The sequence below is a fragment of the Rhinolophus ferrumequinum genome, chromosome 22 (genome assembly GCF_004115265.2).
Source record: "Rhinolophus ferrumequinum isolate MPI-CBG mRhiFer1 chromosome 22, mRhiFer1_v1.p, whole genome shotgun sequence".
Classification (NCBI taxonomy): Eukaryota; Metazoa; Chordata; class Mammalia; order Chiroptera; family Rhinolophidae; genus Rhinolophus; species Rhinolophus ferrumequinum.
The window spans coordinates 52,615,866-52,642,286 of NC_046305.1; the positions used below are offsets into that span (position 1 = coordinate 52,615,866).

Below are 26,421 nucleotides of genomic sequence, written 5' to 3' on the forward strand. Positions count from 1 at the left end.
GATAGTTTAGTAAAATTAGAGAAGTGGCAGCAGGATGAATGATTTGGAAATCCATTGTAATCCCTAAGGAGATATATATTATAGATAGTATTGGCGAGAGAGGGATAAATTCCAGAGACATTTCTAAGAAAAACTCAAGAGGCCTTTAGTGACTCATTGAATCTGGGAGAAAAAAAGAATGAATGTCAAAAATAACAGGCTTCTGCTCTTGGGTTGCTGGGGACAAATACTGACACTAACACAGATAAAGCAATTAGGAGGACAATCTAGAGCTTCCAGAAACCTTTCTAATAATGAATAGTGAATCAACATTCCTGAATACTTATTCACTTGTTTGTAATTATTTAGATTATTTAAGATTTCATGTGTGTTAGGTTTAGAACTAGGTGCTTTAAATTAAAGCGTTATCAGTTTTTTGGAGTTTATTACAGTAAAGATGCTTTTATTTATCCATAACTCTTTTCTTTTGTTCTTGACCTGTTTGGATTTTATTTTATTTGTCTTAAATGTGTTTTTCCAGGACCCATCAGTTTCAAATCAAATAGTTATTTCAATGTAGTTGTGGACGGCGCAGCTCACAGTGGCCCATGCGGGGATCAAACCGGCAACCTTGTTGTTAAGAGCACCATGTTCCAACCAACTGAGCTAACCGGCCACCTGTTTGGACTTTTTAGTTTAAAAAATAATACACGTACATTGCAGTGAGTTGAACAAAAACAACTACAGAATTATAAACGTTAAAAATCTCCAAATCACCACTCCATTTTCTACTTTGTATTAATAAAAAGGCAGTATGATGTAGGGGTAAAGTGTGCTTGCCCTGGGACCAGATTCCTTGGGTCTCATATCCTAGCTGTATAATCTGCTTGGGCTCCCATAACAAAATACCATAGACTGGGTGGCTTAAACAACAGACATTTATTTCTCACAGTTCTGGAGGCTGTGAAGTCCAAGGTCAAGGTGCTAGCAAAGAAGGTTTCATTCTGAGGCCTCTTCTCTCGGCTTGTAGGCCACCACCATCTTGCTCACAAGACATCTTAAACCATCCAAGCATATAAAGTGTAAGTTTCCCACTCCATCTCCCAGTCATGCAGTCTCCTACCCAGAGACAACAATTACAGGGGATTTTGTGGATGCTTCCAGAGATAGTCTCTGTATTTACAAATATATACCTATACATTCCCCCAGTTCCCACTTTAAAAAACCCACACATAAATAGTAGCACAGATATGGTGTTCTAAGCCTTACTTTTCTTTTTTCACAACATATCTTTGTGTTTCCAGTGTCCCATAGTAAAGTTATTGTAATGACTTAAGTTTATATTCTTCATGGCTAATGCAGTGCTTTGACTTTGAAGGAATTCAAAGCATACTCAACAGAACTTCCAGAGCTGGAAGGGTATTTAGAGATCAGCCAAGCCCCTTCCTAATTTAAGGGTAAAATAATTTGCAGAAAGTCAAAATGACTTGCCTGATATATATAATATGCTAACATATATAATAAAGGAATGAATGAGTCAACTTAAAGGACCACTTGCAGCACTTCAGTAAGTGTATATATATAAAATGTTAAGCCAAGTGTAGAAATAGGATCGCCTGTAGTGCTAACATCTGTACAGTGTTTTCCAGTTTAAAAAGTGAGCTCACACCCATTAGTCCATATAATCCTCTCAAAGACCTCGTCTCCATTTTATATAAAGTATGAGATATGGATTTTTAAAAAATAGTGAAACTTGATGTCTTTGGATCTGTAAGACAATCCTACAGTGCTCCTGAAACAATGGAAAATGCTATTGAGATACAGATGGGGAACCAGAAAATATAAAATGGACTCATGCAATCAAGGCTACACTGCACTCAAAATAGATCTGGGGTATGGCTGAGAGTAGAATGTCTCCAGTGACAGATCCTCTGTCACTTAGTGACATTTCGCAAGATCTAGTGTTGGCACAACTCAATTTGGACAAGTGGGTCCATGCATTTCTTTTTCTCAACGTCTAGCTAACAACTGCACGCGTGAGCAGATACACTTGTGTGATGCACCCTCAGCTCTGGGAACCGGCTCCATAACATCTGATGGCGTTTGCTCCGGGGCTGCTTAGGATGAGAGCGCCGATCTCTCGCCCTACACGGCCAATTAGTAGCTAGGCTTGGGGGTTCCCAAAGCCACCCAGGGACAGTTCCCGGATTTCTCTACCCACCCAAGCCCCAGACCGAGGGAGGAAACGAGGGCGAACGCCAGCACCGCGCGTGCGCCTGAGCGCACGCAGGCGCAGCCTCGCGCCTCCCGATCACCTCGCACTCCCACCCCACCTCCGGGAAGTCGGCCCGCCCCGCCCCCCGCGATAAACAAGGGACGCGATTGGGCATTCTAGCTGTCCATCAGACCGGTCTCTCTTCTCCTCAATACCATTGGCAGCCGGGGGAAAGGCCGTCGTCCGCCGAGCGCTTTGAGACTCAGCGCCACCGCGGAAGCCGCCATTGGCGGAGGCCGGGGACCGCGACTGCTCACTTCCGGCGCGGGGCTCCGCGATTCCTCCCCTCCCCCGCCGTCGCCCTCAGCCTGCCCACCCCCCGCCCTTCCACCATGGCCGCCTCTGTGTGGTGTAGGGAGAAGCTGGTCCTCGGTGCCCTCCTATAGCGCTTACTGCCTCACCCTCACCCCCCGGGGCCGGACCCAAAGGAACCTCGCACCCCAACCCTTGAGGCACCAACCAGGAAGGGGTCCTAGCCCGTACTTCGGGGCAGGACGCCTCTTTCGCCCACCTCCTGAGCAGAAACTTAAGGTTTTCCCTGCTTCTCGGAGGGTCAGCAGCCAGCAGGGGCTCTCCTCCCCCCGCCCCTGCCCACGGGGGCGCAGACCCTCACCCGGCGTATTCGGGAGCCGGCGGCGTTTCCTCAGCGCTGCCACTGAGAGGCAGGACCTGAGGCCGTCCGCCTTCGCCGCCTCCACGGCGCGGCCTCGCGGGGAGGAGGGAGGAGTGGAGCGGCCCGGGCCCCTTGCCCTCCCCTCCCCCACTAGCCTCTCCTGCCCCCCGTCCCTGGCACCCCCGAGTTCCCCACTTCTAGGCCTTCCCACCGGTCCACTCCCTGGCCTTTTCCCGTCTCCTGGCCGCAGCCATGGAGTTACAGAAGGGAAAGGGGGCAGCAGCAGCAGCTGCTTCGGGAGCAGCGGGAGGTGGAGGAGGAGCGGGAGCAGGAGCCCCAGGAGGGGGGAGGCTGCTACTTTCAACCAGTTTGGATGCCAAGGATGAGTTAGAGGAGGTAGGTGTGGGGGTGGGGAAGGGAGTTCAGAAACTGGGCTGAGGAGGGATGCTGGAGCGGAGACGGGGTGTGGGGGGGGGCCTTCACGGTTTTTCTGAGGCAACACAAACACTGCTCCCGACTTCCTGCTCCTGGAGGAAGAAGTGTGGGCCAGCTTCCTGGACAGGTTGTCATGGCAACAGCCGCCACGCGTCTGAAAACGGGTGGGGGTGTCGATGAGGAAGGGGTGCAGCATCCAGGTCCGCCGGATTACTTTTCACATTCTCTTCCACACACAGGCCACAGCTCTTCTTCATGTTTCAGACGGGGGTCATCTGTTGAGTTGAGAAGTAATGTATTTGTGTGTGTGTGTGTGTGTTTGGGGCTGACAGGATCTTGCAGCAGACCTTGGACCCCCCTGTTACATAGTCTTGACCCCATGTGGACATAGTCCACTGCCAGTGGTGTTACCTGGGCATTTAGAATGAGTGCCGTGTTACGGAAAGTGAGGGGTGGTTAGTTAGCGCCAACTACAGCAGTGGGGTGAGGGCCTGAGTGGTCCCTCGTGAGGGCTCCCTCGGGGACTGTCCTTCAGAACCAGAGAGCACACACAAAGGAGGGCACAGACACAGAGATGCTGAGAAAGAGGGTGCAGCGAGGCCGTGAAAGTGGACCTGAGCGGGGATTTCAGACGGGGTTGGGGGTAGCCGACCCTCCCCTCGCCCTGTCCCTGACCACCCAGAGTTGGTCATGTGCCTCTCCTCAGTGCCACACACCAAGAGACCCACTTAGGAATATGTGCCCCAGAGCCGGGTCGTGACTGTTGAACTGTTCTGAGACCCAGTACATTCACTCAGTGGTTGTGCAGGGGCAGGATGAGTAAGGTCACAGGCCTGCCTCTTCGCTGGCCATTTCCCTGTTGCTCACTTTGTCACTGCCCTCATCAGCTATTAGAGCGTGGGCAGGCAGCTAGGTGGCATTCGTAATTTCGGTTGGGAAAAAATGTTGGTTCCGTCAGAAGATGGTGGAGCATAACCAAAAACAAACTTAGTGAACTAAGAGGTGGCTGGGTAGCAGTTTTGCAGGTTATCTGTCAGCAGATGTCTGCTGGCAGACTGGCTTCCCGTCCTGCTGCTCCCCCATAATGCTGTGCGCTTTCAGATGAATCAGTTTGTTTTCTGCTGTTGTTTTTATCAGCTAAGGTGGATATAATTAGGGACAGACACAGTGCTTCTAAAAAGAAGGTACTCCCACAACCAATAAAAGTGACTCGAGGATTGCCTGGCAGTTTACATTACCCACTCGTTTGGAAACTGTCATTGTCACAATTGCCACTGTCATTGTCAAAGTTCTCATTGAGCCCTTTGTTCTAGTACTGGAGCTCTGGAACTGTGGAAAGAAAGCAGCTGACGGCCTTTGATCCCTCCACCAGTTTGCGTGGAGGGGAAGAGACCCCAAAGGTTGGATTTCCCACCCTGATGGCCAGAAGGGTCATCCTGCCTCTGCTCTAATTTGTGCCACGGAGCAGTACAGCATCCTGTTCTGAGCAGTGACGCGTTTGCTAGTAAACCAAGTGATAGGGCAGGAGGGGACCACAAAAGAGAGGAAGCATTTATTTTCTTGCTTCTTGGGACTGTCTGAGCGTGAACTTTCAACTGTTTTCCAGGGAGAAGGGCGAGGGAGGGTCTCTTTTTTTCTGCTGTCCTTGGTGTTGAATTTTCCCAGCATGTCTTGGGCTCCCCCCTTCCCTTCTTTGCCCTTTTGTCCTTTGCATTTGAATTTTCCAGCAAGCCTTTCCATTCTGGTTTTAATCCTATGTGTGTGTTTCCCTTTGGACCAGAGTGTCTCTTAGGACAGGACTCACTGGCTTCTTCCGCCGTGTCTCCCCACAGAGCTCTGCACACAGAAGTTATCAAACCCTGACGTTGATGGACTGATCTCTGCTTGTTCTGGCTTGGTTATTTTCCAACGCAGGCCTATCTGTTGCCCAGGAACTCAGAACTAGTTTTCTGAGCTTCCTGTGTGCGGAGTGCAATAGGAAAGTAGGATGAGGGAGACCCAGAGTCTACCTTCCAGAGCTTACCATCTAAAGACTCAGTTAACACACCCACAGGAAGGTTAAAACAACAAAAGCTGGTCAGGGTAGTGATGAGACCGTGGAACTTGGAGTTGGCGTGATGAGAAAAGGCCCTTGAGGAGTCTGGAGTACGAAGCACGGGTGGGGGACGTCCTCGGTGGGGATCGTGAGTTCTCCCCAAGGGACCGTGTTGTCACCTTTCTTCTCCTTGGCCCTGTTCCTCTCTTTGAAGAGGGACTTGTTGCCCATCTCCATCCCGATGTGAGGAATGAGATAAAAATAGTGCCAGATTGGAGGCGTTTAGAACACGTAGCTCTCAGTGTCACGCGTCTTCACAGCTCTTGGTCATCCCTCTGCCGAGAAGGACCCGGTCCACTGGGAAGGCAGCTGAAAGCGGGAGCTGTGGCCCCAACAAGTCAGCACTTGCTCTTAAGCTGTGGACAGGTCTCAGGGCTGCCTTTGGTTAGAGGTATGTCCCTCCCAGCTTTTCTCCAGGGAGGAATTCCTACCTTGTCTGGGCCAGATCTCTAGGGAATGTGCTTTGCGTCATCTCTAACTTTTTTCCCCCTTAAAGCCTCATTTCATGCACAGGTGTCTCTAATTTGTAGAATGCTTGGAACGCAGCGTGTTCAGTAACTTTGCTAACGTGGATCCTTGGCATTTTGCAGGTTGGATCATATCTTTTTCTGAAATGGAGGAATTTAGTCCTTCGAGGCCACTCACTGACTTCCCATAAGAGGGGAGTAGTTCACACACACTTTTTACCAGACTGTGTAGTCACCTGGCTGAGGGAGGGGTAACTGAGAGGTGAGCGGGAGCCCTCTGATGTCAGCCCCCAGCTTCAGGGACGTGTATTTGTATATATACTGGCAAACTGGAGGGCCACCTCCCCCTCCGCTACTGCTCTACCTGCTGCTGCTGTCATGGAAACCATGGCCAGGTACTCTTAGTACTAGAAAAATTAACTCAGAAGCTCTTGGAGATGGTAAATATTTACTCAGCTCCCGAGGTGCCGTGTGGAGGGCTTACTCAGAGCACAACCATTCCACGCAGCTGTCAGCAACTACACACACGATTCCATCTTTACTAAGGGCCCCGAGACTCGGGAGTGAGGGGTACCGCTCCTTGATTGTGGGGATCTGGCCCTCTGTGGCCCTCTTTGAGGGGGTGCAGTCTTTCTGTCAACCCGAATAACTTGGAATTGGTTCCCCCATCCCCGTTTGGAAAAGTAGTTTCTGTAGTGGGGGAGAGCGCATCTTTTATACTCCTGCTGCCTGGGAAGGACTGGCCCTCACGCTTCTTTCCCCACTGCTTTCATCCACACATCCGAGTTCTGGCCTCTCCCACTTCCCACCTCCTCAGCTGGGCCTCCCTGTTCCAGGAGGCCACTTCTTGACTGGGCAGTGACCCATAGAATTGCCTCAGTCCGGGATCTGTGACGTCACAGCTGAGAGTCAGCCAGCCTGCAGGGAGAGCTGTGTAGCCGGCTCTGCTACAGAGGATCTGGGTGCGGGCCCGTGGGTCAGGCCTCCTTCCCTCTCCCCTGCCCTTTTCTCTCCTAGAAGGCAAGAGTTTACAGGGGGCAGGTGGGAGGGGGAGCTCTTCAGCCCGGTCAGTGCCCCAGTGCCCCGTGCCCACTAGGAGCAGGGTTCACTTTTCAGGAGTCTGGAGGCCGTGGGGGCTCTGGGCCTTAGGTTAGCTGTGCACTTGCTGAGCCTCTTCACCAAGCGCATCGGTTCTAATCCCACGGAGGTTGTGTGCTTGGTCTTTCACGGAGGTGACCTCCTGTAATCCTCAGAGCAAGCTCCTGACACAGGCTTTATCTGTGTGTGCACAGGACAAGACCAGAGTTTGGAGAGGCTGGGAAACTCCCCAGGATTAGCTCAAGGCCGGCAAGTGGTGGGGGGTTCTGTTGTCAGTTTGCTCGCTGCTGTTTGGCTGGTGTGTCGGTCAGCAGATTCCTTCCTTCGAGTAGGAAGCCACATCTGGAATTCAGGGATGCAGTACTCTGCTTCTCCACCGTCTCCCTCCGCTCTGAAACTGCTTGTCAGCCCAGGCAGGGCGAGTAGGGCCCCCCAGAGCTGCCGGCACAAACTGTGGCCCTGGTGGCTGCAGGCACTGATGCCCCGTCATTGATCAGTATCGGGGGTGCTGAGGGCTGAAGTTTAAGAAGAGAAAATCCAACCTGGGGGTTGCCTCCCTCCCCTAATCGTACAGGAGCGAGCCTGGGTAATGAGGGACCTCAGCGCGGTGGGCGGGCTGGGCTGAGAGTCACCGCCCGGCTTTCCTGTGACCTGCCTCACAGCTCCTGTTCACAAGTCCGCAGGTGCCGGTGAAGGAGGCCAGGCCGCTGGTCTGACCTAATTGGAGGTGTAGTCAGACCTGCTGCCTGGCGGTGAAGTTGTGACACCACCAAACCCCAGTGGCTTCGGGCCTGCTTTAGGTTGAAGGGTGGCTGTGGCAGCGCCTTGCCTTCAGCCACTCGGCCCGTGCCACCTCGCACTCTTCGCCAGGGGTGAGGGTCTCAGGAGAAACGTGGCTGCCTCGTCCCGGGGTCTCGCTCCCGTCGTCCTTTTTTGACCTCCGAGGGCTGTGGTAGAACCAGGTCTCAGCGAGATTTTGTGGGATGACCTCGAGGGTCCGGGGAAGCAAACCGCTGCCCTGCTTGGCTCTGTTTGGCCAGTAGCGACGTCATGGGAAGTGGGAAGTGATTTTCCTTGAAAGGTTTTTGGGTTCATTCTCAAGATAAAAGACTCAGGAAGTAGTTTAGGTGGTGATCACGGAGAGGCCCACTGAGTTAATATGAGATGCATTTTGTCAGCATCTTGTCAGTATTTAGCATAAGTACGGCTTTGGCACGGGGACCAGTGACGCTTCTCCACCGGATGTCGAGCACAGGCCGTATGAGAGCTGCCTGTGAAGCCGAGTGGCTGCTGGACGGGCTGGAATGGCTGCCCCCTTCCCCGGTTTGACGAGACGCTGCTGGCACTTTTTGCTTTGGCCTTTTGTTCTCCGTTGGTCCTCTTCTTTCCTCACACTCAAGTTTCCTTAAGTTTGTTTTTACCTTCTTTGGGGAGACATTTCAAACATTAAAAAGTAGAGAGAATAGTAGAACTCCTGTGTAAGCATCACTCTGCTTCAGTGCTTATCAGCAGGTGGCAATCTGTGTTCTCTCCCCCAGTCTGGACTATGTTGAAGCCAATCCAAGATACATCGTTTTGTCTGTAGGTACTTCATATATGTGCCTGAGAGAGCAGGACTTTTTTGTAACAGCAACAAGACCACCCCTCGAAATAGTAACAGTAATTCCTCAATGTAATATTCAGTGCTCGAATTTCTCTTGAATGTCTCGGAAGTTCTTTTTATAATTGGTTTGTTCAAATCAGTAATCAGACGAGGACCACACATTGCATTCGGTTGATATATCTCTTTAATTTTTTAATAACTTTTAAAGGTAATTTGAAGCTTAGAGAAAAATGATAAGGTATAGAGCTCTCATATGTTCTCCACCCAGATTCACCAGTAATTCACATTTGCTTTGTCATTGTCTTTCTCTATGTACAATATTATCTTAGCCTTTTGAGAGTAAATGGCAGCCACAATGTCACTTGAGATTTACATACTTTAGTGTGGATTTCCTAAGAACAAGGGTCTTCTGTTACTAACCACTGTTCTACTATCAAGATTAAACGTTTTTTGTTTTTTTTTAAAAAAATATTTTATTGGGGAAGGGGAACAGGACTTTGTTGGAGAACAATGTGTACTTCCAGGACTTTTTTTCCAAGTCAAGTTGTCCTTTCAGTCTTAGTTGTAGAGGGCGCAGCTCAGCTCCAGGTCCAGTTGCCGTTGCTAGTTGCAGGGGGCACAGCCCACCATCCCTTGTGGGACTCGAGGAATCGAGGAATCGAACCGGCAACATTGTGGTTGAGAGGACGTGCTCCAACCAACTGAGCCATCCGGGAGGCAGCTCAGGTCAAGGTGCTGTGTTCAATCTTAGTTGCAGGGGGCGGAGCCCACCATCCCTTGCAGGACTCAACTTGAGCCGGCAACCTTGTGGTTGAGAGCCCACTGGGCTATGTGGGAATTGAACCGGCAGCCTTCAGAGTTAGGAGCATGGAGCTCTAACCGCCTGAGCCACCGGCCGGCCCAAGAGTAAACGTTTTACAGTGATATGTTACTATTGTCTAATTTGTAGCACATACTCCAGTGTTAGCGGTTATCCCAATAATGTCTATCAAAGCGGTCCCGGGATCCCACGTCCTAGTGTGTATACTGTCTCTTTCATTCTTTAATCTGAAACAGCTCTTAGTCCAGTTTTGTCTTTCATGATCTTAAACACTTTGACAGGCCAGTTGTTTTGTAGAATATCTTCCAGTTTGGATTGTCTGAAATTTCTTCATGATGAGACTGAGATTCATTTTTGGCAAGAAAACCATAGAAGCGGTGTCACAACCTCTTCAGTGCCGCCTATTGGAGACGTGTAGTGTCAGGTGTCAGTTTGTCTCATTCTTGGGGACATCAGCTTTGGTCACTTGGTTCAGGTGGTATCCTCCAGGATTTCCTGCGGTTCTGTTTTCCCTTTGTAATTAAGAAGTGTTTTGAACCTATGTACATACCCTCTTGCTTGTGTAAGTTTTACTTCCGGTTTTAGCATCCATTGATGATATTTGCCTGAATTCTTTACACCCCCGTCATTCCTTCTGCATTTATTAGTTGGCCTGCCACTGTAAGGAGGGGCCTTCCCTTCTCTGTTTATTATGTAGGTATTTATCTTTTAATATGTGGGCTTCTCCCTCCCTGCTTTCTTCCATTGCAATTTATGTATCAAAGAAACCAAGCCACCTGTCATGTTTTCCACCTTTTGGGTTTTGCTGATTATGTCCCTGAACTGACTTATAAACTGGTAGCTAGATCTAGAGATATGATGAGGTTGGAATTTTTGAAAACGTTTTTGGGGCCAGAAGCACTTCATAGGTAGTGCCATGAGATACCCTTTTTTTTTTTTTACTTTGTGGAACTTTTTTTCTAATTTTAGGGGTGTGACATACTCTTAATTTTTTTCCTCCTTTCGCAGAGGTTGGAAAGATGTATGAGCATTGTGACATCGATGACCACTGGGGTCTCAGAGAGAGAGGCCAATGACGCCCTTAACGCCTATGTGAGTATAAAGCTCCCCCATCCCACGGCTGTTTCTCTGAAAGCTCTGAGACGTGATCTGCTGGACCGAGACTTCAGTGGCTAGGCGTGAGGGGACTGAGGTCAGCGTCTGCGCTCCCTGAGCCAGGCTTCTGGGCTCCTGTCTCCCCGGGGGGTCCATCTCTTGGAGCCTGAGACGTCTTGAAATAACAACTTTACAAAATAACTCACAGTTCTCTAGTGATTTTAGTGACTTTTTTCTTTGCCAATCCTCCCATATTTTACATTTCCTAATCAGTCTGTGAGGTTGAAAGGAGTTGAAAGAGTACGTGTAAAGGACTTAGAATAATAACATGTGATGAATGTCTGGTAAGTGTTACCTACTTACCAGTAGTCAGCTATTCCTGTTGTGTCTTCACCTTACCAGTGGCAGCGCTTCAGTGGTTTGCCCACGGTCTCAGCCGTGGGTGTGCGTGGTTCTCCATGACTTTCTCTTTGCAGCTCCTTCTCTGCCGAGGGCTGTTATAGGCTAGTCAAGGGGTGGAGGAGGATTTTTCTTCCATTTTAAACACTTACGCTTGTCTGCCCTTGGCCTGCATCCAGCCTTGAGAAACCAATAAGAGTCCGTCCTGCCTTCCTCCTCGCCCCTGAAGCATGCCCGATCCCTGTTAGGAGAAGGAAGTCATCAGATTTAGGAGTTGATGATCCTCCTTTGCAGGTTAGGCAGGAGGCCCACGTTTTCTGGGGGAAACTGCCCTCGAGAGCTTTGCTCCTCTGAGTGACAACTTGTGTTTTTCCTTCCCCGTGTCCCAGGTGTGCAAAGGGCCCCCCCAGCACGAGGAAGTCTGCCTGGGTCTCTTCACCCTGGTCCTCACTGAACCTGCCCAAGCGCAGAAGGTAAGGCGCCCTGCTGGGGACCCAGGGCCTCCTCAGTACGACCGGGAATAGGTGGCGCTTCGTGCCTGACCCTGTGAGCAGAGCTGGGCCGCCCGGGCCTGCAGTGTGGTTACCGCTCCCTGTCTTCTCAGTGAGCCGGTCGCTCTGACTAAAGTCCTTTCTCTCTCCCTGGATTCTGATGCTAAAGGGCAAGAGAAGGCAGTTGCGAGGGTGAAAGCATTGAAAGGGGTTCACGTTTTAGATGTACGAGTCCAGGTTAAAGAGTTGGGATTTAATCCAGAGAACGGAACAACTGTGACCAAGTCCGATGGCGGTTCGTACCCAGAAGAGTTTGCAGGTCCCATCCCTGGCAGGGCAAGAGAGGGCAGGCTTAGCGCAGCCGCAGGTGGGATGCGAGAGAGCGGAGTGTTCACTCCGGGTGCAGTGACGGTGCAGTGACGAGGGGACACTGGAGGACCCGGATCAGACCCCCTGAGGAGAGCTGTGTGAAAGCGCGGGTGGGCGCGCCACAGACAGTCTCCTTCACGTGGAATATTTTCGGTGGTGTCCTTCCTTGAGGAGAGGGATGAGCTCTCTGGATTCTGTTCTTTCTGTAATAACGTAGCAAACTTCTGCCTTTGGCACCTCCACATTTCCCCTTCCCAGCCGTTCTGTGCCCTTTGAGTCTTGGCGTGATGGTTTAGAAGCCTGTGTGGTCTCTGGCATGAGCGGTGTGGCACTAAGAGAGAAGGACTCGGGTGGGGGGTTCCATATTCTCTGGCCCTTCCCTGGGCAACGGGGTGCGGAAGGGGACACCTGGGCTCTGTGCCCAGCGTTGTGTTAGGCTCTGTCCAGACAGGCTCTCATGTAATCCTCCCACAAAGCCGTATGAGAGGGGTGGCTCTGCCCCTCTCCCCACACTGCTCCCCGTTTACCTGTCAGGTGACTGGTGGTCAGAGACGTTGTCATTTGTATAAGGAACACCAAAGAAGAAGCATTCCCAGGACAACTACAGGACGCCCAGGGCCCCCTGGCAGGGCTGCTTGACGTGACCTCAGGGGCAGGACTTACAGGCGTGGCAAGCTGATGTGTCTGTCCTCCTTTGATGCCAGCTGGCGTGGGGGGCGCGGGGGATGGGGGCAGCCAGTAGTCACAAGTCCTTGGTTTCACAGGCCACTTCTGGGCTGGGACCTTGTTTGTTGAATTGGCATTTCAATTTTATGCTGAATTGATCAGCAGGGTCCTCGAAGGCGAACGATGGCCTCCAGTTTGGTGGTGGTAAACAGGGCTGCCGTGCAGTCCAGCCCCTCTGTTTGAAAGAAATTGTTGCCCAAGATGGGGGTGTAGAGGTGGGGGGGGGGTTGAGGTTTGATTTTCTCCTGAGCGACTTTTTATAAATGCAGTTAACATCTCGTGTAGTCGTCTCACTGCGAGGTGGTCTTGCCCGCTGGTGTGTTGGTTCCGGTGGCATCGGAGTCAGCTGGGGTAAAGCCCAGTGGGGACGGGGTGTGGGCAGTGCTGGCTCTGTCCTGGCCTGCCAGTGAGAGGCCTCGGCTCTGCCTGGGGTGCCGATGACGGACCGGTATGTGTCCGTCCGGTCACGCCAAGGCGCTGGAGCCCCTCGCCTCCCTCTTGCCCTGTGGCAGCCTCGTCACGGCGGCCCGAGGCCTCACCGGGGGTCTCGCTGCTGTGGACGGCTGCACCAGGATTATGTTCACCTGCTACAGGTCTCCGAGTACCCCCCTATCTGGGGGCCTCCGGGGGTCACGCTCCCAGGTCAGGCCCTCAGACGAAGGGGGTGGAGGTGGGGGAATAGGAGACACAGTCTTAGGCGAGTGAGGACGTGTCCATGACTGACAGAGACCGTCAGCCAGGTTGGGGTGGTGGGGTCTGCGCTCTGATCCTTCTCCCCCACGGGGTGGTGGTGTCACAAAACACCTGTGTCCCGCAGGAGTTTAGGGGACACTGCTGATGAGGACCGGTCCTAATCATTGTTTTAGGCGTCAGCTGAAGCAAGGGGCGTGTTTCTAAGGGTTTCTCTGGGGTGACTTCTGTCCTGGCACTGACACCTCAGGATGGATGGAGATCCGTTTGTTCCTACTTCTTCACGGGGGCCGATGCCGAGGGTGCTTGCAGAAACTGAGTCTGAACACATGAGAAGTGTGCTCAGGACTGGCAGGCAGGCTCAGCAGGACTCCTGGGGGTGGGACGAGGGTGGATTGGGCAAGAGAACCCAGCAGGAGACAGGTCCGGTGTTGGCGGAGAGGGACTTTTGTTCCATTTGTACCTTCTTGACTTGCATGTGTCCTCTTGGCAACTCCTACGAATGTTTATATTCTTTGAGCTTATTTATTTCCTGTTTGATGTCTGAGTAGCTGGGAGCAGGCCTGGCCGAGGGCCTATGGTGAGCAGGGAGGCTCAGCTGGGGGCCGTAGCTTCCATGCAGGCTCTAGCAGTCCGTACACAGTGGGAAGGGCCCGACGTTACCGCCAAGGTCTCCATCCAGGGCTTCAGGACCCAGGCCCTGGCCGTTCTTGATCCTTCTTGACCCGGTACTTCTCTCCGCAGCAGCTCCAGAAAGGAGGCAGGGGTGTGGGGGCCTAGGCTGGAGCTCCTCCTCCCCAGGCGGTCGCTGTCAGAACAGGTGTGCTGGCTCAGCGCCATCCTGTCACCCTGCCTTCCTGTGGGGACTCTGCTGTTTTTCTCTGTTCCCCACTGAGTTTCTTTCCCGTCTGTGTACCTTCCAAGCCAGTCAGCAAACTGGCACAGAGGTTGGTGAGACCGCTGGCAACGTAAGGAATATGACAGCCCTGGTACCCAGCTGCCACGTGTTACCAGCAGTTGTGGTTGACAGAGTCCCAGCTGGAGAGGGACATCGGGCGGACGGTACCTGCTGCCCTCACCTGCCCCTGTGTCTCCTGCGAGCTGCGTCCTGCTCCCGGGTCCTGGGTCTCTTCTGCCTTTCTGGGATTGCTGCTTTGTTTGAATAGACGGGGCTCTCCTCTGAGTCGTGGTGTCTCTCTTGGGCGTGACGTACATTTTCCTTCTGCCTCTCCTTCCCTCGTGGTCCCTGCCCTTCTGTGGCTCACGCCTCTGCAGGAACTCCCAACATTTCTGGGTCCCTTATCTCTTCCTTGTTTCCTTGCTTATACTTTTGACCTCCCAGCCCTCCCCCCAGGTGGAGTCAGAGGATAATGAACTTCTCCTTAGCACCTGAAAGGTTTCTGACACCTGGGAGAATCTCAAGTGTTGGTATTTTCATCAGATTAATGAGTTTGACTCAAGGACAGTAGATGCAAGAGGAAGTGACAGGAGCCAATCTCCTCGAGTCCCTAGTCACCAAGGCCGGGGAGCAGCTGGTCTTGAGGACAGCTTCTCTTCTGACCACTGAGAGGAAAGAGGTTAGAAATGTAGCACTCTCAAGGCCACCGGAAACCTCCGTCCGTCCTGGCAGCCTGTCCTTTGGCTTGTTTGTGACCGTGGCACAGGGAGATTTAGAGCATGGAATCTAGAACTGGGCCGCCTGGACTTGATTCCTCGGTCTTCCTCTCATCTCCCATGTGACTGGGTCGAATTATGTGACCCTCTCTATGCCCGTTTCCTCGTCTGTGAAAACAGAGATAATAACTAGTAGCTCTTTCAGGGAGTTGTCGTGTGATTCAAATGCGATAATACCTGCATTTAGCCGTTGTACTTGCTGTTCGGGTTGGTGCCCCCCTCGTACCAGCCTTCTGAGGTCATGGGGTGCTGCCTCCCTAATTTTGCCCTGGCTGCTGAGACCCTGACAGCGCAGAACACAGCAGGCTAAGGAGGTTGCTAATGAGGCCCCTGAGGTGCTCTCCAGGAGGCTGGTCTCTGGGGGGAAGGGAAGGAAGAACCCGCAGGAAATCGGCCTGCCTCCCTCACCTCCTCCAGGGGTGGGTATGCTTAAGGACCCCTCCTTTTTCAATACTTGGCAGAAGCAAAGGGCAGCCCAGAGAAAAGAAGGAAGACATTCAGTGAAGAAAGTTCGGTGTGGTTCTGCCCTTTCTTTCCGGGGCCTCGTCTTCCCTTCGTACTCCTAGCCCTTTGCTTCATCTGGCTGGGTCAGTACAGGTTTAAAAACTTCTTCGGGGTCCTTTCCAGCCTGTTCAACCAAACCCGTTCTACGGTGACCTTTTACTAGCAGATGAAAAGCAGATGGCCTCCACCTGGTTCTGCTCAGCTTGTGGCATCAGTGTGATACTTCCTAAGAAGGGAGGCAGGGGGCAGGGCGCCTTTCTTACTTAGCAGGCTTTTCTGCCTTGTTAGAGTAGCTCGGCCCCTCCTGCCATGTCATGGCGCAAGGGGTAGGTTTGGGGTGGAGGAGCCCCATGGAAGGACAGCGTCCAGAGTGGAAAGTCTGGACTCACCAGAGCCCCCGCTCCGCTCACAAAGCTCTCTCCTCACAGTGTTACCGGGACTTGGCCCTGGTGAGTCGCGACGGCATGAATATTGTCCTGAATAAAATCAACCAGGTCCTCATGGAGAAGTACTTGAAGTTGCAGGACACCTGCCGTACCCAGGTAAGGCCAGAGCAGAGAGAGAGCAGCTCAGAGGCGCAGCAGAGGGTGGAGCCTCTCCTGGGGAACGGAAGGAAGGAGGGACGGGGCTGACAGAGCCCTCCCTGCCTTTGTACCCCTGAGCTGTGATGTGATTGGATCGGCCCCGTTCTCGGGTTCGAAGGCCCTTTTCTTCATCTGTCTTTTCCTCTCTCCTTCAGTTGGTGTGGTTGGTACGGGAACTAGTGAAGAGTGGGGTTCTGGGAGCCGATGGTGTTTGCATGACATTCATGAAGCAGATTGCTGGTGAGTTTGATGGCAAGAGCTCAGGGAAGAAAGAGGAGCCCAGAGACCACATCCAGGCCATGGGGCCTGACTGGGTGCCCGAGGGACTCCCTTCCTGGGTCACGTAGACTCTGCTCCGTATGCAGGCGCCTCCTGGCCACTTATGTTGCAGATAGAACTTGGAAAATCACCCGGGGCCTTTTGAAGCTGTGGGTCCTGCCTCATTCTCCTTCCTGCCAGACTCGGGGCCTGACGTACAGTAGTCAGGCCTCACTGTGGGTGGGGTTTCGTGGTGGATTGGATCAGGAAGGGTCTGGAAGGAATGGGGAGAGCAGTGAGGGCAAATAATTAGTTCTCATCACATTATGCTCTCAGAGACCCAGACATGTTCCCTGCCTCCACCCCCATTTCTGAGCTCTTGGTCTCCAATAACGATGACATCTGATTAGGGCCAGTTTGAGGGACGAACCATGTCAGAGAACAGACCCTGACATTTAGGTTTTATCATCTTCTTGGCGTTGGTGGCGTCTGTCGGAGCCTCGGCGAATCCCAGAGGCCTGCCCCTGCCGCCGTTCCTATGCCCCAGATCGCATGCGTGTGTTTCAAAATGTCTCTGTCTCTCTGTCTCCCCTTGCCCACTGGTTCTTTGTTTCCTCTGTTTTATGTAACACTGATACTCCTGTTTTGATGCGTATAAACCTTAATCTATGTGATGTGTGACTATGTGAACGTGAAATTTTTAAATTAGGACCTGGGGCAAGACACAGCATTGTCCTGGCTATTTTTATCCACTCTCCTGGCATTTGCTTCCCTGTTTGGCACTGCCAGTCCCCACTTCCCATCCTAAGGCTTTGGGCTGGCGTTGCTGCACGTTAATCCTGCCCCAGGAAGTACCCTAGCAAGCACCGTAGACTGCTGCCTGGAAACAAGAAACCCTTGGCCTGTCATGAGCCTGACACAGGATTTGAGACGTGCAGAGGCTGGAGTGCAGCTGTAACCAGACACCTGCACCTCTCAGGCCTGTGCAGAAAGCATCCTTTCTGCCCAGCCGTGGGCTTTTCATGTCTCCTTCCCAGACATTCCCTTTTGAGGGGCGCAGTATTCCCACTCCAGACCCGTTTCTGGAAAAATCCAGAACTTTCCTTTCTCTTCTCTCTGGAAGCCAAGGGGGAAACTTGAACGCCTGGCAGAACAATGGGCAGTTTTTCCAGCACTCAGAACATCAGTGACGGGACACCAGTTAGGATTGACCAGCAGGACGGGTGAAGAAATGGATTGGATGATTGGAGTTGCTAATTAGCCTTTCTGATTCTCTGTTTTCTCCCCCTTTGATCAGGCGGGGATGTTACAGCAAAGAATATTTGGTTGGCGGAGAGTGTTCTGGATATCCTGACGGAGCAGAGGTAGAGTGGCCTGTGAAAGGTGGACGAGGGTGGGAAATGGGGCGAAACGGTTGTGTGAGGACTGTTCGGTGACCCCAAACACCTTAGGTGGAGACGCGGAGGCGGATGAGGGAGACGAGGGGAGGAGTTAGTGCCTAGTGTCGCCCCAGGGATGAAGGAGTGGGAACGAAGGTCTTCCTGAAATATCTCAGAGTCCAGGAAAAACGCGTTTCATCTGATAAGGGTTTATTTTTGATCCAGACCTCCTTGGAATGTTTATCTTTGGGGGGAGCTAGGGGAGAATGAGCTCAGCAGAGTGGGGCCAGCCAAGTACCCAGGCCTGGCGGGTACCCCTTTTCTCCCTTCCAAGACTTTCCATCCGTCCCCTCCTCCCCTTTTGTCGAAGTAGCCCCGGGGGCAGTGGGAGTGAGGAGGTAATGGATTTCTGCTCTAGTTTGCGCGTGGGGCTTGGAGGCTCCAGTGGGGGAGAGGAAGGCGGAGAAAACCCTGTTGGGTTTTCTCGCTGATTTAGCCCCTTCCCCATCAGAGGACCAGAAAGTTGGTGAGAGCTGAACTGGGTTGAGGGTAAGGCCTTCCTCCTGGTCCCGTGGCCTCAGACTTCCAGATGCGTGGTTTCAGTGTCCGGCCTTGGGGGGGACCCCATAGTGGTCAAAGGATCGAGAGGCTAACAGCAACCAGTTTCCTGCACTTCCGCAGAATGGCCCCCCTCCTTAGTCACACTCGAGGAAGAGGAGGCTGTGCTCTGTGCTCTGTGCTCTGTGCTCTGCCCCAGTGTGAGAGCTGTGCCAGGTGCGCCGTGCTGTGCCACCCAGTGCCCTGGGCGTGGACGTCCGCGGCAGCTGGGGACATTGCTTCGGTTGCTCAGCACGAGAGCCTAGCCATTTCTTGCCAGGCCTCTGCTTCTCTGGCAGAGGTCGCTGTGCCTTTCTGGCATCCTGGCTCAGAGGGTCTGCCTTTCTTCTCTTTCTCTTCATTATCCCACCCCAGGATTCAGATATGCTCGTCATCTCTGCTAGCAGTCGTCCTAAAAAGTGACTGTTCTCATTTTGTTCCTGCTGTCAGATACTTGTCCCCATACCTTAACGCTGAATTTCCCTCACTTAGGCAGTCTCTGTGTCCAAGTGTCAGGTAACTGCCCACCTGTTCTCCAAAACTCTCCCATCCTTGGGTGCCACTGAGTCCCTGGAAGTTGAAAACTGTCTTCTGCCACACACTCCGTCTCCCTCCCTCCCCAGTGTCTCTAGGGCTACGGAATCATAGGGTAGCAGGCAGGGGAGGGGGACCCCCCCCAGTGTCCCTGGCTGCTGCTTTCCTTCTGTGAAAGGAAAGGGCCAAAGTCTCTTAATTAGATGGCTTGAGCACTTTTCCGGAATCAGGATGTTGCCTGGTTGGATTAATTAAACTTTCTTCCTCTGGTTCCCTCCTTCCAGCAGCGGTGCCAAAACCATTACAAACTGTTTGTTGGGGGAGACGGGGCCCCGTTTGGGCACTTTGTGACAGCCTTGGAGTTTCGGACTCTCCCCACTGTGTGTTCCCCCTGGTAAAGCAGCAGGGCACACACAAGTCTTTCATTGCCCCGTTTCCCCAGGGAAATTCTGCAACTCCTGGGAAAATGGGCTTTGCGTCCCAAATCTTGTTCTTTTCAGATTGTGATTTAGGGCAGGTGACTCAGAGTCTGGGAGTGGAATCCATGGCTGGAGAGAGCCCGGGGAAGGTTGTGGCACGGTGGCTACGAGTGATAAGCGTGGTGGAGGGCCCGCGCGGTGTGTTTAAAACCGCCAGGGTCCCCAGCGGTCCGCAGACCTCACTTAGGAACCAGTGACTTCGGGACACTTGCACCCCCACCCCCCGCTGTCTGACCGGGGAGGAAGCTGTGGTTTATTTCTGTCCCTAGTACCTGCCACAGTGTGGCACCTGAGAAGCGCTCTGTCAGTGTGTGAAAGCGAGTCACAAACAGCTGTTTCAGTGGAGGCCAGGAGCCGTGTGGGAAAGAGAAAGGCTTCCGTTCCGCATTGACCTTTCCTGGGCACCTGGGAGAGGAGCAGGAAGTCGTCCCCTGCCCAGCCAGCCAACAGCCCTAGAGGGCGACAGCACCCTCAGGCCCCAGAGCTGGGCGCGGAGGGGCGCGCGGAGGGGCGGCAGGGCCGACGTGCAGGTGGCTCCTCCGTCTGTCCCCGCAGGGAGTGGGTGCTGAAGAGCAGTATTCTCATCGCAATGGCCGTGTACACGTACCTCCGGCTGGTCGTGGACCACCACGGGACCGCCCAGCTGCAGGCCCTGCGGCAGAAGGAGGTGGACTTCTGCATCTCGCTGCTGCGGGAACGGGTGAGGACGAGAGTCTGGGGCTGCAGCCCAGGACGGCCCCCGTGGACGCTCTGTGCAGCCACCTGCGCCTGCGAGGTCACGTTGGCGAGACGCAGGGGCCAGGGGCCGGTGTTTTCCATCATCCTGACAGATGGGGGCGGAAGGGTGGGGGGTCAGTGTGGAACCGGCTACTCCCCAGAAATGCCGCTTGTTGCTCTGGCTACCTGCTCAGCTGCGTGGACACTTGTCACCACAGGCACAGGCTGTCCTTGTGTGCCCAGGTCTTCCTCTGCATCTACCCACCTGGGTAATGGCCCTGGTCACGTGACCTTATGAATGGCCCACTGTCACATCTCCCAGGGGTAAATGACCCTAGGGCTGGGCTCGTGCAGTAGACGCCAGCCACATGTGGCAATTCAAATGAAAACTAATTAAGATCAGGTAGCATTTTTACATTTAGTTCCTTCGCCGACTGAGCCACATTTTCAGTGCTTATGAGCCACTTGAGCCCTTTGGGCAGCACAGATACAGATTATTTCCGTTACCACAGAATGTTCCGTTGGACTGAGTGAGTTTGGGGGTAAGATGTCTGGGGCTCAGTTTGCCAGTCCTTTCCTTTTAGAATCTTAGTCTCTTCTGACCTGGCTGGAAACAGTTCTGGAGGAGAGGGCAATAGACTAAAGTGGAAACCCCAGGCCGCCAGCAGTGTCCAGTAACTTCTCCTGGCGTCAGTCCCCAACTTCCACCTCTCTTCCCCTGGACAGCTAGGAGCCAATCCCTTGGTTCCAGAAGGAACCGTATAATCCCTTCGACCCTCTTTCCTCCCCTCCCTAGAACATGCTGTCCTTTGTCCTCCCTGCAGCAGGTAAACAATCCGTGTTCTCGTTCTCTTTCCTGTCCGTGCCCCCCCTCCCCAATCAAGTTCATGGAATGTTTGATGATTGGCCGGGACCTCGTAAGGCTACTTCAGAATGTTGCCAGGATACCAGAATTTGAACTGCTTTGGAAAGATATCATCCATAACCCTCAGGCCTTGAGTCCTCAGTTCACAGGTAAGTAAGGGCGGCATCCTGTCCTTGAGAGGTGGGAGGTCATTGTGTTTACTGCTTGAATCAAGAGGGCAGAGGACGCTGGGTAGGAGAGGCTTTGGCAGTCAACTATAGGAAGCCTGGGACCGGGCAGGCTCTGCCAAGTACAGCTGTACATGGGAATGGCAGATGTGTAGAACAATCCATGTGGCTCCCAGACAGCCCCTACTTGGCAGGCTCCAGCTGTCAGTACTCCTAAGAAACAGGGAGGCAGAGAACGGGACCTCCTCCTCCTTGCCGGCAGCTGTTTGGCTCAGGAGGTGAGCTAATGACCGTTTTCCAGCAGGGGAGTGAGAGGTCAGCTCGTGAGCCTGAGTCAGCAGAGGGGCTGGAATTAGTCCCGTAAAGAAGGCTCCTTCTGGAAGCAGTCTTGCCTCTGGATTCCAAGGGTCCAGCTGGGTCAGAATCCCCTCTGGGGGAGGGAAAGAGGCTCAGTGTGCCTCTCCTGCCAAGCTCCTTCCCACCTCCCTCTCCCCCTGCCTGGGTCCTGCTTGTGGTCTGGGCAATAACTATAGCTTTGCTCCCCACACCACCTCCAACACGTGTGTGTCTGTGTGTGTGTGTGCGCACACAACACGAAAGCAGCAGTCTAGGACTGGGGCAGTCAGGAAAGGAGGGCCAAGTTCTACCTTACATGCTCTTAAATTCAATGTGATTGAGTTGTTTTGAGGGCCTACTGTGTGCTAGGCACATGTGTGTTAACTCATTTAATCCCCAAGGCTTCCTTGTAAGATGGACATTTTACTTTCCACGTCTGCAGATAAAGAACGTGGTTCAAGGAGATTAAGTATATCTTTGGCCCAAGACCACACAGCTAGTAAGTGTCAGGCAGGATGTGGACTCCAGAGCTCGTGCTTAGGCCACAATCCCGCGCTGATCCCAGGCCCCAGTGAGGACTGTCAGGAGCAGGAAGAGTGGCAAGGGTTGCCCGTATCCCCCCTTTACTTCCCACATGTGGCCAACTGGAATAACCGAGTGGAGGCCCTGGCTGGCCAGCAGAAGAGAACGCACACCCCTGGGTCCCAGGAAGGAGGCGCTGGACCAGACACAGCTGCTGCTTAGCGCCCAGCAGCACCGAGGCTCTGCCTCTCTTGGTCTTAGAATTTCCCCATGAGCAAGACCACTGGCCATCAGTCCCTGGCATAGGCCCCCTGCTTTCCATTCCTTCTGGTCCTCAGGCTGCTTGCTTTTCTCTTCCTTTCCACACTTGGTCCAGGTATCCTACAGCTTCTTCAGTCAAGAACATCCCGAAAATTCCTAGCGTGTCGTCTGACCCCAGACATGGAGACGAAGCTCCTCTTCATGACCTCCAGGGTAAGCTCGCCTGTGCAGCAGGAGAAGTCGCAGGCGCAGGCCGGGCTGCTGCCTTCAGCCGGCCCGCCTGTCCCCATCGAGGTGAGGTGGGCACCCCACCCCGCTCCACCTGGCATTGGGCATGGTGCTCAGAATGGGGGCACATACACCCGAGACTAATAGAATATTGTGTGTCAACTGCAATTGCAAAATAAAAAATTACTTAAAAAAAAGAGCAGGGGATACGGTGTTGAATAAGAGAGAGACAGTTCCAGCTCTTGTGGAACATCAATCTGTCTAAAGTAGCCATTGAACCAGTAGCTGTGTACAAATAACGTAACTGACGACTGCGAGATGCACTGAAAGGGGACAGTGAGGGTGTCCATTCTGGGACACCCACAGTTTCTCCAGGTGAACCATGAGCTCTCAGGAAGAGCTGCCTTTTGGTTTCCAAACGTGGCTGACCTGTGAGAATTGCGGAGCATATGAAAAATAGCTCTTCCTGGGTCCCCGTCTTCCAGAGAATCATACTGGCAGTTCTGTATTTTTAACAGAATTTCCAGGCAACAGCTCTGCAGCCAGTCTGGCACTAGGGAACCCCTGCTCCAGCCAATTTCCAGTTTCCCAGGTCGTGCAGGAGAACCATTGGGACCTGCGCTGTCCCACGTGGTGGCCCCCGGCTGATTAGATAGTTTAAGTAAAATGAAAGATGAAGTACTCCGGCTTCAGGCGCCACATTTGCAGAAAGTTCTGTTGGGCGGTGTTGTTCTAGATGTTTTTGAGGTTTTTTTACACCCTTCTGCTGTCTGTTTTGGTTGAATTTGGGGATCAGAAGAGGAAACCCAGACCGGGGTCCTTCATTCGTGCTGCCCTTTGTAACCACGTAGCGTCCGTTGGGGGAGGACTTATTGTGGGAAGGTTGGGAGAGTCCGTGGACCTCGGGCAATGAGCCTGTTAGGTTACTTGTGTCAGAAAGCCGTCGGTCGGTGCTGAGTGGGGAACGGGCGCAGCTCTCGTTCTCCAGGAACATGCCTTGCTGTTCACAAGTAGCTCGAGAAAGGAACAGACTGTGCTCGTGATTGGAGAGTTAGCAGAGGAGCCAGGAGTGGACGGGGTAAACGTGCCATCAGGTCGGTGGCAAGAAGGAATGCACCACCGGCACATGGCTGCCAGCACCTTTTTACAATCAAAGAATATTTGAATCAGGAAGTCTTGAGAGAGAATGAATTAATGGCTAAATTGTGGGAAGAAGCTGAGGTCTAGTCAAGCCTCGAGTTGAATGGCGCTCATTTTGCTCTGCCCGGAGACCCCAGTCTCCCTTCCACGTTTCTTGTTCCAACGTCCACTCCCCCAGGTGCGGTTTGGTCAACAGAAGCGGTACCAGGATTGGTTCCAGCGCCAGTACCTGTCAACCCCAGACAGCCAGTCTCTGCGCTGTGACCTCATCCGCTACATCTGTGGGGTGGTCCACCCTTCAAATGAAGTGCTGAGTTCAGACATCTTGCCCCGCTGGGCCATCATTGGTTGGCTGCTGACGACCTGCACGGTGAGAGGCGGGGCTGTGGGGTCGAGGCTGTGGGGTTCTCCCCTCGTGTCGCCCGTGTTTCCGTATTTCCGCGCTTCTTCCTGACTCTCCAAGGCCCCTGGACCCCTAAGGGCCGCTTTCACTCACTGCCTCCTGAAAGTCAGCCTTTGCCCCGTCTCCCTTCCTGTCTCTAGAAATCTCTTGCACTCATTATTCCCGTCTGGGTTTGGGGTTGAACAGGTTCGTCTGCACTGTTACTGCCAGTCCCCAAGCCTGGGCTCCTAGGCGTCCCTGCTTCCAGAAACCACATGGGCTCAGGTCCAGGCCTCTGCTCCTCAGATCTCTCACTGCCATGCCCTTGGCATCAGCTTTGGATACATCCCTTCTCCAATCGTAGTGAATGAGCAGCGGAGCCGCTTTTTCTCCTTGTGACCGGGGTGGGACACTGCACTCTGGCGTCTCGTTGCCCTCTGACCTCCTCTGGAGGTTCCCCTCCCCCTCCTGACTGGGTCCCTGGAATGTGCTGATTCAGCTGTAACAGCAGGTTATTCCTGGGGTCTCCCCTTCAGGAGTGTCCCTGGGGAACCCAGCAAGGGCTCAGACCAGTGCTGTCTCAGCTCAGGGGTGACCAGGGACCCCAGGCCCAGGTGTGCCCCCTTATGGGACATGGTGTGTTCTGGATGTGCGGACGCCGGGGTTGGTGAGACCACAGGGGCCTCATACTTGTTTACAGACTGGGGTGCCCCGCACGCTGAGGGGTCCGCCCTGGGTCACTCGGAACCGGATTTCGTAGATGGAGCAGTGTCCTGGCGCTGGGACCTGCCTTGGGCCGCAGGGAAAGGAGCTGGTTGGTGAAGCCTGTCCTTCTGTCCTCTGTCTTCCAGTCGAATGTCGCCGCCTCGAACGCCAAGCTGGCTTTGTTTTACGACTGGCTGTTCTTTAGCCCGGAGAAGGACAGTATTATGAACATAGGTGTGTGCCCGCGCCGTACGTCACGGGGCAGCACCGCTGTCCCTGTCACTGCCCCCTTGACCTCGAAGGAAAGTTGCTTTCATGAGGCCCAGCGATTCTGCACCCTCTCCTCCCCGTGGCCTGGGGCTCCGGCGGGGGGGCGCAGGGGGCTGCACGGTGGGGGTGGGCAGGCTGCCCACATCCGGCCGCTCCTCCTGCTGCCTCCCTCCTCCAGGCTGAGTGCTGGGGACCGGGTCGGGGGGGTGGGGGGGTGGGGGGGGGTGGGGGGGTGGGGACAAGCGCTTCCAGCTGTTCTGGGGCTGGTTCAGTGGGAATGGGGCTGGGACACACACGCTCTCAGCCGTCCGTATATACTGATGGCTTGGCTGTGGCGCGGGGACAGACTCTGAGGCGGGGCCTAATGCCGTGTCCCCAGAGCCCGCCATCCTGGGGCTGGGACACACACGCTCTCAGCCGTCCATATACACGGATGGCTTGGCTGTGGTGCGGGGACAGACTCTGAGGCGGGGCCCTAATGCCGTGTCCGCAGAGCCCGCCATCCTGGTGATGCATCACTCCATGAAGCCCCACCCAGCCATCACCGCCACACTCCTGGACTTCATGTGCCGCGTAAGTGCCACCAGCCTCTCCTCCTCAGGCCTGGCTGAGCCTCTGCGAGTGTCCCCTCTAAGCAGTGCCCCTTGACGGGGAGCAGACCTGGTCCCACTGCTGCACTTGGGTCTTTCCATGTCTCCATGGGGCTTGTCAGCCTCAGGGGTGATGATGACAACAGAGTTCAGTCACCCTGAGGAACAGCGGGGTCCACTCGGTTTCCCATTTCAGTCTGGAATGGTCAGGAACGTTCCTGTCCTCTCTGCAACCGCACTCCCCGCTGTCCCCGATCAAAACCAAAGCAGCTTTTTGGCCCTAGTTCAGCAGAACACTCTGGATGGAAAGCCCTGTGTTCTCTCCCTGCCCTTCCAGATCATCCCCAACTTTTCCCCGCCTCTGGAGGCCCACGTGCGGCACGGCGTCTTTTCCTCCCTCAATCACATCGTGGAGAAACGCGTGTTGGCGTAAGCACTGTGTCCGTGGGCGGGGCGGGGTGTTTTCTCGTGTTTCGGTGGCTCAGGCTTTTCCAGACACTGCCGCACCACCGTTGCCCCTGTACCCCGAGAGGAGTGAAAAGCACTCTTGCCTCTTAGAGGACCGTCCTTCCTGCCACCGCATTATAAAGGGCTTCAAATGCCTCTCTGTCCCCCGGTGCCCCTGTGCGGCGATCGGTTTGTAGCCAGGTGTACTGGTCAGGCTCAGACCCATCCCTGTACCTCTGCTGAGCTCGGACTGAGGCGCTCTGATGTCCACCTTCATTCCTGTCCCCCCTAGGCATTTGGCTCCCCTGTTTGACAACCCTAAATTGGATAAGGAGCTGCGGGCAATGCTGAGGGAGAAGTTCCCTGAGTTCTGCAGTTCGCCTAGCCCCCCTGTGGAAGGTACAGGACCCTCCTACTCCGGCAGGCTTCGCGCGAGGGTGGCGACGGTCAGGGCTGAGCCATCTCTGTGCAGCTCTCCGGCTCTTGGACACTGTCCCCTTGGTTCTGCTTCCCCAGTGGGCATTTTTGTGTCGTCCTCCTTCTCCCTCTCCATCTCATCTTACCTGCTTTGCGCTAATCTCTCTCACTGTCTTAACCCCAGTAGGTAGAGGCGTCCGTGGAATGTGT

At 53.7% G+C, this 26,421-nt stretch overlaps 1 protein-coding gene across 1 annotated transcript in view; it reads left to right on the top strand.

Annotated features, from left to right (window-relative positions):
- Positions 1 to 2,551: 2,551 nt before the first annotated feature.
- The window catches only part of INTS3 (integrator complex subunit 3), a 33,541-nt gene continuing 9,671 nt past the window's right edge, over positions 2,552 to 26,421 (top strand). Inside the window, exons 1-14 of the mRNA XM_033093039.1 lie at positions 2,552 to 3,263; positions 10,394 to 10,477; positions 11,269 to 11,352; positions 15,762 to 15,875; positions 16,073 to 16,157; positions 17,473 to 17,539; positions 19,720 to 19,864; positions 20,766 to 20,895; positions 22,148 to 22,245; positions 23,579 to 23,770; positions 24,634 to 24,721; positions 25,251 to 25,330; positions 25,685 to 25,776; positions 26,087 to 26,193. Coding sequence (XP_032948930.1) covers positions 3,120 to 3,263; positions 10,394 to 10,477; positions 11,269 to 11,352; positions 15,762 to 15,875; positions 16,073 to 16,157; positions 17,473 to 17,539; positions 19,720 to 19,864; positions 20,766 to 20,895; positions 22,148 to 22,245; positions 23,579 to 23,770; positions 24,634 to 24,721; positions 25,251 to 25,330; positions 25,685 to 25,776; positions 26,087 to 26,193 — 1,510 coding nt within the window. The 5' untranslated portion in view covers positions 2,552 to 3,119. The remainder of the gene's footprint in view (positions 3,264 to 10,393; positions 10,478 to 11,268; positions 11,353 to 15,761; positions 15,876 to 16,072; positions 16,158 to 17,472; positions 17,540 to 19,719; positions 19,865 to 20,765; positions 20,896 to 22,147; positions 22,246 to 23,578; positions 23,771 to 24,633; positions 24,722 to 25,250; positions 25,331 to 25,684; positions 25,777 to 26,086; positions 26,194 to 26,421) is intronic.